This window comes from Oncorhynchus keta, chromosome 36 (assembly GCF_023373465.1).
Source record: "Oncorhynchus keta strain PuntledgeMale-10-30-2019 chromosome 36, Oket_V2, whole genome shotgun sequence".
Lineage (NCBI taxonomy): Eukaryota > Metazoa > Chordata > Actinopteri > Salmoniformes > Salmonidae > Oncorhynchus > Oncorhynchus keta.
Window position 1 is genome coordinate 18,241,508 of NC_068456.1, and position 11,379 is coordinate 18,252,886.

General features: G+C 45.1%; 1 protein-coding gene across 1 annotated transcript; it reads left to right on the forward strand.

The window, feature by feature from the left end:
* Positions 1-3,550: 3,550 nt before the first annotated feature.
* LOC127916476 (uncharacterized) lies at positions 3,551-4,560 on the forward strand. The gene is made up of 2 exons (XM_052498261.1): positions 3,551-3,966; positions 4,027-4,560. Exons 1-2 carry the CDS (start codon positions 3,700-3,702, stop codon positions 4,303-4,305), a joined length of 546 nt encoding a protein of 181 aa, XP_052354221.1. The 5' UTR covers positions 3,551-3,699; the 3' UTR covers positions 4,306-4,560.
* The last annotated feature ends 6,819 nt before the right edge of the window (positions 4,561-11,379 follow it).

The window sequence follows — 11,379 nt, forward strand, 5'->3', positions numbered from 1 at the left end:
CTAAACCTAAAAATACACAGCACATGTCCAGTCCACATAAATACCACAACTGGGCACCACAATATATTGTACTAATCGAAAACTAAAGACAAGTAAAGAACTTTCCTTATCGGTAATGACAATTTTGACCGCTCATATAGAGTAATTCTGCCCTGTTGCTTCTTCTCCAGGGTACAAATTGAGACCAATATTTGGAGAACGATTGGAAACTGTCATCCACAGTCTTTAGTGCAATCCGTTGTTCTCTACTGAGCTGCACTAAACAGATCCTTAGTGACAGGTCTTAAAAACGATTCTACACACATACAGTATCCCTCACAGCAACTTTGTATCTCTGAGCAGATAATCAATGTTCCACAATCATTCATCTGCTACATGAGAGAGAGAGAGATTTTACGTCATTCTAGCTGCTCAAATACAACCATCCTGTTTACGTGGCAGAAAAGCAGATACGTTCATCAACCATCTTGCATAATTAACATTTATATTATGCTACTCCAGTCACAACAACACAGTCTAATATGCGTTTCTAACACGCATCTTACTCCCACACTCCCCATGTCCTAATGACGAAGCTGCGGGGGTCTTCTCACAACAATCATCAACATTTCTTCACATTTGGCCCAACCAACAGTAAACACTCGAAGTGAAAGTAACCTGTATCATAAATTGACAGACTTTAGACCAGGGTTCCCCAACTCCCAACTAGACGTAGTTTATATTCCCCATAAACATTTAAAAAATATATATATATATATTGTTGGACATAAGACTGAAAAAACAATTTACATTTTTGCAAATCTGTTCCAATGTATTCCCACGTATAATAGAGAGATATATGTGATTGTGTACTGTACAAATGTAAGCAAGGTTTGAAATTATTATGTTTTAGTCAAATATTATATCTGTTTGGGCTTCTTGCAGTCAATTTGAAGTCCAACAATTATTTGTAACTATGTTCCTGCCCCTTGACCATCCACTCAAGAAAAGAAAATTGTCCCACGGCTGAATCTAGTCGATGATCCCTGTTCTAAACCGAGAGGACAATGGTTTGTTGGAGCTCTGCCATTTTATCAACTCACTGTGAATCACTCCAGAAGGCCTAAAGGAGGAACCTAAAGGATAAACACATCAGAGAGATGGTATATGAACCAGATGAATGTCACATGAGTAACAATGATTTAGTTTGGAATAAAGATAACATCTTTACACTTAAGAAAACTGTGTGTGTGTGTGTGTGTGTGTGTGTGTGTGTGTGTGTGTGTGTGTGTGTGTGCGTGCGTGCGTGCGTGCGTGCGTGCGTGCGTGTGTGTGCGTGTGCTTATGTACAGTAAGTGAATGTGTGCATGCCTAGCTTGATGTGTAACTCATGTAAAATACAAGGATTATGTCTGAACATGATACAGGATCTATTCCTGCAAATCTGCCCCTTGTGTTTGATGAACTTCTTCTAATTGCTGAGCTAGGAGAACAAAGAGCTGTCATCCAGCACTAATTAACTTTCACATGCAGAGTACCACAGGAAGTGATTACCAGGAAAACAATCCCATGTCCATACCACCACTTTTCTAGCACTCAAACTTTGATGACAACCTTAGTTTAATTAGTTATATTTATATAGAGACATACTGTACATATATTTTGGTCAAATCCAATACAACAAATTACTGAGTACCACTCTCCATATTTACAAGCATTTGATACAGTTTTCATTAGGGTAAATCAAGTCTGACAATTCAGAGAGGAAATTACAAGCTTTAGAAGCCTTTTTAAAACTCAAATACACTACAAATGAGCATTTCCTGCTTTACAGGAACATTCTCAGCAACAAATGGGATCAGATTGATCAAATTCATCTGTAATTAGAAAAGTCTTGAGTCTGATCGTAATCATGAACAAAGGATATACAGTATACTGCAGGAGCATCAGCTTCAAGCTGCGATAAAAAAAAATGGCTGGTTGTTGTACACAAATAACCACGTAAGGATTTTGCCTTCTGATCTAATGTAGTCGGCAATGAGGAGAGTGAACTTGTATCTTATATAGAGTATCACTTATCTTTCAGGCAGTACCATCTCACCAGTCTCCAGTCACCAGCAATCTACTGAAGAAATAAGGATGAAAAGCTATTCTCCTCTCCCTGTACAGCTCTGGTATGAAATTATCTCCCATAGACTCTGAAGGTAAGTTACTCCTAACCAGATTATAGAAGAAGCAGGCACTTAAGCGAAGTTTCACTTTAGAAAATGATGAAATCACTTAATTTAATTCAGGAAAGGTTGTGATGCTCATTCAGGCAAAACGACCCACTGGCTTATTCAATCAGACAGTTACTGAGTTTCAGGCATAACTCCTAAACATTCTTCTTCCTGTGCTGTGAGAATTGGATTTAACAAATTCATGTTTTCACTGCTAAACAAAAATGAACTCAGCTGCAACTCCAACATCCTCTCTTGCCAAGATAAAATGAGTATTATTTTACAGACACGGGATCACATTCAATGTCAAACAAATCAAAACAAGCTAAACCAAAAATTAAACTATTCATACAAAAGTTCCAAAACACCTCCACATTCTTCATTGTGAACATAACAAAAAGATCATCCAACAAAGTGTCCTTAAAGCCCACACCAGTAGAAATCCACATTTTCGAGCTGAAAGACGATGGCCAATAAGTCAAAGTATGAAGTATTTGTGCTTGAAGTGCCAAATCTGAATGTGTGACTTCGGATGTTTCCGTGAGTATTACGGGTCTTTTCCTCTGAGGTGAAATGCATTTCATTTTCAGTCTAGGTTTCGTTTCAGGGCTGGGTTTTATTTAAATGTTACCACCCACCAGCATGGCAGTGTTTATTAATCAGAAACACCTGCTGCCAAATTCTTCCGATTCACGAGTTGTCAGAGAGCCAAACAGCTTTTATCTGTAGCCTACAGATGGGTTTCTATTAGATGAAACAGCCACAAAGTCAAAATGAGCTATATCATACAAATTCATGAAAACTGAAATTATCTTTTTGATTTTCATTTAAGGTTAGGCTAAGGTTAGCATTCAAATCAAAATCAAAATCAAATCAAATAAAATGTATTTATATAGCCCTTCGTACATCAGCTGATATCTCAAAGTGCTGTACAGAAACCCAGCCTGTAATGAGTTTCCTCCTCTTCTTCCGAAGAGGAGAGGCGAAACGGATCAGAGGACCAATACGCGGCGTGGTAATTTTCCATGGTACTTTTTAATGCTATAAGGTACACATGAACAAACTAACAAAACAAGAAATGTGAAACTCAAAACAGTCCTATCTGGTGCACACACAGAGACAGGAACAATCACCCACAAACACACAGTGAAACCCAGGCCACCTAAGTATGATTCTCAATCAGAGACAACTAATGACACCTGCCTCTGATTGAGAACCATACTAGGCCGAAACATAGAAATTCCCAAAACCTAGACAAACAAACATAGACTGCCCACCCAACTCACGCCCTGACCATACTAACTAAATACAAAAACACAGAAAATAAAGGTCAGAACGTGACAGTACCCCCAAAGGTGCGGACTCCGGCCGCAAAACCTTGACCTATAGGGGAGGGTCTGGGTGGGCGTCTGTCCGCGGTGGCGGTTCTGGCGCGGGACGCGGACCCCACTTCACCATTGTTTTAGTCCGCCTCATTTTCCGCCTCCGTGGCTTTCTCACCATGGCAACCCCTCTCAATGACCCCACTGGACAGAGGGGCAGCTCGGGACAGAGGGGCAGAAGCTCTGGACAGAGGGGCAGGGGCTCTGGCGCCTCTGGGCTGAGGGGCTCTGGCGCCTCTGGGCTGAGGGGCTCTGGCGCCTCTGGGCTGAGGGGCTCCGGCAGCGGCGCCGGACAGGCGGGAGGCTCCGGCAGCGGCGCCGGACAGGCGGGAGGCTCCGGCAGCGGCGCCGGACAGGCGGGAGGCTCCGGCAGTGGCGCCGGACAGGTGGGACGCTCCGGCAGCGGCGCCGGACAGGCGGGACGCTCCGGCAGCGGCGCCGGACAGGCGGGAGGCTCCGGCAGCGGCGCCGGACAGGCGGGAGGCTCCGGCAGCGGCGCCGGACAGGCGGGAGGCTCCGGACAGGCGGGAGGCTCCAGCAGCGGCGCCGGACAGGCGGGAGGCTCCGGCAGCGGCGCCGGACAGGCGGGAGGCTCCGGCAACGGCGCCGGACAGGCGGGAGCACCTGCAGGGAGGAGACTGAGAGACAGCCTGGTGCGTGGAGCTGCCACAGGAACTACCAGGCTGGGGAGACTTTCAGGAGGCTTGATGTTAGGAGGAGCCTGAAAGATCGGGCTGTGGGGGAGCACTGGAGCTCTGGTGCGCAACCTTGGCACCACTTCCCCAGGCTGGACAACTACTCGAGCCCGGACCCTCCAGAGTGCAGGCACAGGTTGAACCGGGCTGTGGGTAAGCACGGGAGATCTAGTGCTTACTACACGCACCTCTCCCCTAGGCTCCACTCCCACAGTTGCCCGGTACGAGCGGAGCGCAGGCAGAGGACGCACTGCACCCTCCCAGCGCCCGGAGACACAGCACGCAGAGCCGGCGCAGGATAACCTGGACCAAGACTGCGTACCGGCGACCAGACCCGCTGAGCAGGCACCATACGCCCTGGCTCAATGCCCACACTCGCATGGCACTCTCGGGGGGCTGCCCTATAGCGCACCGGGCTATGGACACGCACTGGCGACACTGTGCGCTCAACCGCATAACACGGTGCCTGACCAGTAATGCGCTGCTTATCATAAGCACGAGGAGTGAGCTCAGGTCTGCTACCTGGCTTAGTACCACACCTCGTGTGCCCCCCCCCCCCAAAAAAATTTGGGGCTGCCTCTCGTACCTGTCGCACTGCCGTGCTGGCTTCGCCAACCTCATTCTCCTGTAACCTTCCTTGCATTGCTCCATCGAATCCCAGGCGGGCTCCGGCACTCTCCCTGGGTCGACCGCCCACCTATCTATCTCCTCCCAAGTTGTGTAGTCCAGATTCAGCTCTGATGCTGGCCGCTGTTGTTGCTGCTGCTGCTGCTGTCGTCGCTGTCCTTTACCACGCCGCTTGGTCCGATTTTGGTGGGTGATTCTGTAATGAGTTTCCTCCTCTTCTTCCGAAGAGGAGAGGCGAAACGGATCAGAGGACCAATACGCGGCGTGGTAATTTTCCATGGTACTTTTTAATGCTATAAGGTACACATGAACAAACTAACAAAACAAGAAATGTGAAACTCAAAACAGTCCTATCTGGTGCACACGCAGAGACAGGAACAATCACCCACAAACACACAGTGAAACCCAGGCCACCTAAGTATGATTCTCAATCAGAGACAACTAATGACACCTGCCTCTGATTGAGAACCATACTAGGCCGAAACATAGAAATTCCCAAAACCTAGACAAACAAACATAGACTGCCCACCCAACTCACGCCCTGACCATACTAACTAAACACAAAACACAGAAAATAAAGGTCAGAACGTGACACAGCCTAAAACCCCAAACAGCAAGCAATGCAGGTGTAGAAGCACGGTGGCTAGGAAAAACTCCATAGAAAGGCCAAAACCTAGGAAGAAACCTAGAGAGGAACCAGGCTATGTGGGGTGGCCAGTCCTCTTCTGGCTGTGCCGGGTGGAGATTATAACAGAACATGGCCAAGATGTTCAAATGTTCATAAATGACCAGCATGGTCGAATAATAATAAGGCAAAACAGTTGAAACTGGAGCAGCAGCACAGTCAGGTGGACTGGGGACAGCAAGGAGTCATCATGTCAGGTAGTCCTGGGGCACGGTCCTAGGGCTCAGGTCCTCCAAGAGAGAGAAAGAAAGAGAGAATTAGAGAGAGCATATATGGGGTGGCCAGTCCTCTTCTGGCTGTGCCGGGTGGAGATTATAACAGAACATGGCCAAGATGTTCAAATGTTCATAAATGACCAGCATGGTCGAATAATAATAAGGCAGAACAGTTGAAACTGGAACAGCAGCACGGCCAGGTGGACTGGGGACAGCAAGGAGTCATCATGTCAGGTAGTCCTGGGGCATGGTCCTAGGGCTCAGGTCCTACGAGAGAGAGAAAGAAAGAGAGAAGGAGAGAATTAGAGAACGCACACTTAGATTCACACAGGACACCGAATAGGACAGGCGAAGTACTCCAGATATAACAAACTGACCCTAGCCCCCCGACACATAAACTACTGCAGCATAAATACTGGAGGCTGGGACAGGAGGGGTCAGGAGACACTGTGGCCCCATCCGAGGACACCCCCGGACAGGGCCAAACAGGAAGGATATAACCCCACCCACTTTGCCAAAGCACAGCCCCCACACCACTAGAGGGATATCTTCAACCACCAACTTACCATCCTGAGACAAGGCTGAGTATAGCCCACAAAGATCTCCGCCACGGCACAACCCAAGGGGGGCGCCAACCCAGACAGGATGACCACATCAGTGAATCAACCCACTCAGGTGACGCACCCCTTCCAGGGATGCATTGCGTCTAAGGGTTAAGGTAAGAGTTAAGTTTAACATTTTTAAAGAGGATTTTAAGAATAGAAAATGTAGTGATAAGGGTTTATGACTTTGTGGCTATGTTAACTAGTGACATATTAGCAATTTAAAGTAGGGGGTGCAAACTAATGTTTTTGTATCTGCCTTTATCAACAGCAAATGATCATAATTTATTGGATCATTAGCCAAGTTTCACTTATTTTTGAGCTAGTCTGCATTAAAAAAAAGACAATTTTATAAATCCCAAAATTCATGATATGATTTTAGAACCCCACTCCCCTCATCGCCCCAAGATGAATGGTTTTGACCACTAATGTTTTAGGCAAATTCCTCTTGCATGGCCCGGTGCCCTGGATCTGCAGGGTTTGCTTGTTTTCGACCATTCCATTGATCTCTAAGAGAAATCCATGCAAAATGAACTTGCACATTGCTTCAATAAATGCTCCAAACCATTCACCAGTTAGGCTATCCATAATACCAGAGCTTATATTCTTTCTAGTTCTATGGCGGATTTACTGTCACAATTTAGATAATGCATTGCATTGATATACACTGATCATACCAAATATTAAGAACACCTGCTCTATCCATGACATACAGTCGTGGCCTAAAGTTTTGAGAATGACGCAAATATTAATTTTCACAAAGTTTGCTGCTTCAGTGTCTTTAGATATTTTTGTCAGATGTTACTATGGAATACTGAAGTATAATTACAAGCATTTCATAAGTGTCAAAGGCTTTTGACAATTACTTGAAATTGATGCAAAGAGTCAATATTAGCAGTGTTGACCCTTCTTTTCCAAGACCTCTGCAACCCGCCCTGGCATGCTGTCAATTAACTTCTGGGCCACATCCTGACTGATGGCAGCCAATTCTTGCATAATCAATGCTTGGAGTTTGTCAGAATGTGTGGGTTTTTGTTTGTCCACACGCCTCTTGAGGATTGACCGCAAGTTCTCAATGGGATTAAGGTCTGGGGAGTTTCCTGGCCATGGACCCAAAATATCAATGTTTTGTTCCCCAAGCCACTTAGTTATCACTTTTGCCGTATGGCAAGGTGCTCCATCATTCTGGAAAAGGCATTGTTCGTCACTGTGTTCTTAGGTAGAATTGTGAGTGAGCCCACTCCCTAGGCTGAGAAGCAACCCCAGACATGAATTGTCTCAGGATGCTTTACTGTTGGCATGGTATACAGTGGGGAGAACAAGTATTTGATACACTGACGATTTTGCAGGTTTTCCTACTTACAAAGCATGTAGAGGGCTGTAATCTTTATCATAGGTACACAACAACTGTGAGAGACAGAATCTAAAAAAAAATCCAGAAAATCACATTGTATGATTTTTACGTAATTCATTTGCATTTTATTGCATGACATAAGTATTTGATACATTAGAAAAGCAGAACTTAATATTTGGTACAGAAACCTGTTTGCAATTACAGAGATCATACATTTCCTGTAGTTCTTGACCAGGTTTGACACACTGCAGCAGGGGTTTTGGCCACTCCTCCATACAGACCTTCTCCAGATCTGGTTTCGGGGCTGTTGCTGGGCAATATGGACTTTCAGCTCCCTACAAAGATGTTCTATTGGGTTCAGGTCTGGAGACTGGCTAGGCCACTCCAGAACCTTGAGATGCTTCTTACAGAGCAACTCCTTAGTTGCCCTGGCTGTTTGTTTCGGGTTGTTGTCATGCTGGAAGACCCAGCCACGACCCATCTTCAATGCTCTTAATGAGGTTGTTGGCCAAGATCTCACGATACATGGCCCCATCCATTTTCCCCTCAATACGGTGAAGTCGTCATGTCCCCTTTGCAGAAAAGCATCCCCAAAGAATGATGTTCCCACCTCCATGCTTCACGGTTTGGATGGTGTTCTTGGGGTTGTACTCATCCTTCTTCTTCCTCCAAACACGGCGAGTGGAGTTTAGACCAAAAAGCTCTACTTTTGTCTCATCAGACCACATGACCTTCTCCCATTCCTCCTCTGGATCATCCAGATGGTCATTGGCAAACTTCAGATGGGCCTGGACATGCGCTGGCTTGATCAGGGGGACCTTGCGTGTGCTGCAGGATTTTAATCCATGAGGGCATAGTGTGTTACTAATTGTTTTCTTTGAGACTGTGGTCACAGCTCTCTTCAGGTCATTGACCAGGTCCTGCCGTGTAGTTCTGGGCTGATCCCTCACCTTCCTCATGACCATTGATGCCCCACGAAGTGAGATCTTGCATGGAACCCCAGACCGAGGGTGATTGACCGTCATCTTGAACTTCTTCCATCTTCTAATAATTGCGCCAACAGTTGTTGCCTTCTCACCAAGCTGCTTGCCTATTGTCCTGTCGCCCATCCCAGCCTTGTGCAGGTCTATAATTTTATCCCTGATGTCCTTACACACCTCTCTGGTCTTCGCCATTGTGGAGAGGTTAGAGTCTTTTTGATTTAGTGTGTGGACAGGTGTCTTTTATACAGGTAACGAGTTCAAACAGGTGCAGTTAATACAGGTAATGAGTGGAGAACAGGAGGGGTTCTTAAAGAAAAACTAACAGGTCTGTCAGCGCCGGAATTCTTACTGGTTGGTAGGTGATCAAATACTTATGTCATGCAATAAAATGCAAGTTATTTACTTAAAAATCATACAATGGGATTTTCTGGATTTTTTGTTTTAGATTCCGTCTCTCACAGTCGAAGTGTACCTATGATAAAAATGACAGACCTCTACATGCTTTGTAAGTATGAAAACATGCAAAATCGGCAGTGTATCAAATACTTGTTCTCCCACTGTATATATATACAAAGTACGTTGACAATTAGTGCATTCTGCTATTTCAGCCACATCCATTGCTGACAGGTGTATAAAATTTAACACACAGCCGTGCAACCTCCATAAACAAACATTGGCAGTAGAATGGCCTTACTGAAGAGCTCATTGACTTTCAACGCAGCACCGTCATAGCCAACAAGTCAATTCGTCATATTTCTGTTAGAGCTGTCCTGGTCAACTGCCCTGGTCAACTGTACGTGCTGTTATTGTGAAGTAGAAATGTCTAGGAGTAACCACAGCTCATCCGTAAAGTGCTAGGCCACACAAGCTCACAGAATGGGACAGCCATGTGCTGAATCACGTAGCGCGTCAAAATCATCTATCTTCGGTTGCAACTCTCACTGCCGAGTTCCAAACTGGCTCTGGAATCAACATCAGCACAATAACTGAGCTTCATGAAGAAGAACGTTGGAAGCTTCATGAAATGGGTTTCCATGGCCGAGCAGCCGCAGTCAAGCCTAAGCTCACCATGCGCAATACCAAGCGTCTGCTGGAGTGGTGTAAAGCTCAGTACAATTCGACTCTGGAGCAGTGCAAACACTTTCTCTGGAGTGATGAATCACGCTTCACCATCTGGCAGTCCGACTGACAAATCTGTGTTTGGAGAATGCAGGACAATGTTACCTACCCGAATGCGTAGTGCCAACTGTAAAGTTTAGTGGAGGAGGAATAATGGTCTAGAGCTGTTTTTCATTTTTCGGCCTTGGCCCCTTAGTTCCAGTGAAGGGAAATCTTAATGCTACAGCATAAAATGATATTCTTTATGATTCTGTGCTTCCAACTTTGTGGAAACACTTTGGGGAAGGCACGTTCCTCTTTCAGCATGACAATGGCTCCTTGCACAAAGCGAGGTCCATATGGAAATGGTTTGTTGAGATTGGTGTGGATGAACTTGACTGGCCTACACAGAACCCTGACCTCAACCCCATCGAACACCATTGGGATGAATTGGAATGGCGACTGTGAGGCAGACCTAATCGCCCAACATCAGTGCACGACTGGGGATACTGCAGATAGATTGTATCTTCCATCAATATAAATTGTCTGCATCATTCCCAATCCCCCATATTTTTGGGTTTGTAAATATATGTAAATATACAGTACCAGTCAAAAGTTTTGACACACCTACTCATTCAAGAGTTTTTCTTTATATTTACTATTTTCTACACTGTAGAATAATAGTGAAGACATCAAAACTATGATATAACATATGGAATCATGTAGTATTCAAAAAAGTGTTGATCAAATCAAAATATATGTTATATTTGAGATTGATCAAAGTAGCCTCCCTTTGCCTTGATAACAGCCTTTCACACTCTTGGCATTCTCTCAACCAGATTCATGAGCTAGTCACATGGAATGCATTTAAATTAACATTAAATGAACATGTGTGCCATGATAAAAGTTAATTTCCTGCATTTCCTGCATTTGAGCCAATCATTTGTGTTGTGAAAAGGTAGGGGTGGTATACAGAAGATTGCACTGTTTGGTAAAATACCAAATCCATATTATGGCAAGAACAGCTCAAATAAGCAAAGAGAAGAGACAGTCCATCATTCCTTTAAGACATGGTCAGTCAATACGGAATATTTCAAGAACATTGAAAGTTTCTTCAAGTGCAGTCGCAAAAACCATCAAGGGCTATGATGAAACAGGCTCTCATGAGGACTGCCACAGGAAAGGAAGACCCAGAGTCACCTCTGCTGCAGAGAATAAATTCACTAGAGTTACAAGCCTCAGAAATTGCAGCCCAAATAAATGCTTCACAGAGTGCAAGTAACAGACACATATCAACATCAACTGTTCAACTGCTGGTGATACTGTCTGTGATTTATTTAGAATTCAAGGCACACTTAACCAGCATGGCTACCACAGAATTCTGCAGCGCTGCGCCATTCCACCTGGGTTGTGCTTAATGTGACTATCATTTGTTTTTCAACAGGACAATGACCCAACACACCTCCAAGCTGTGTAAGGGCTATTTGACCAAGAAGGAGAGTGATGGAGTGCTGCATCAGATGACCTGGCCTCCAAAATC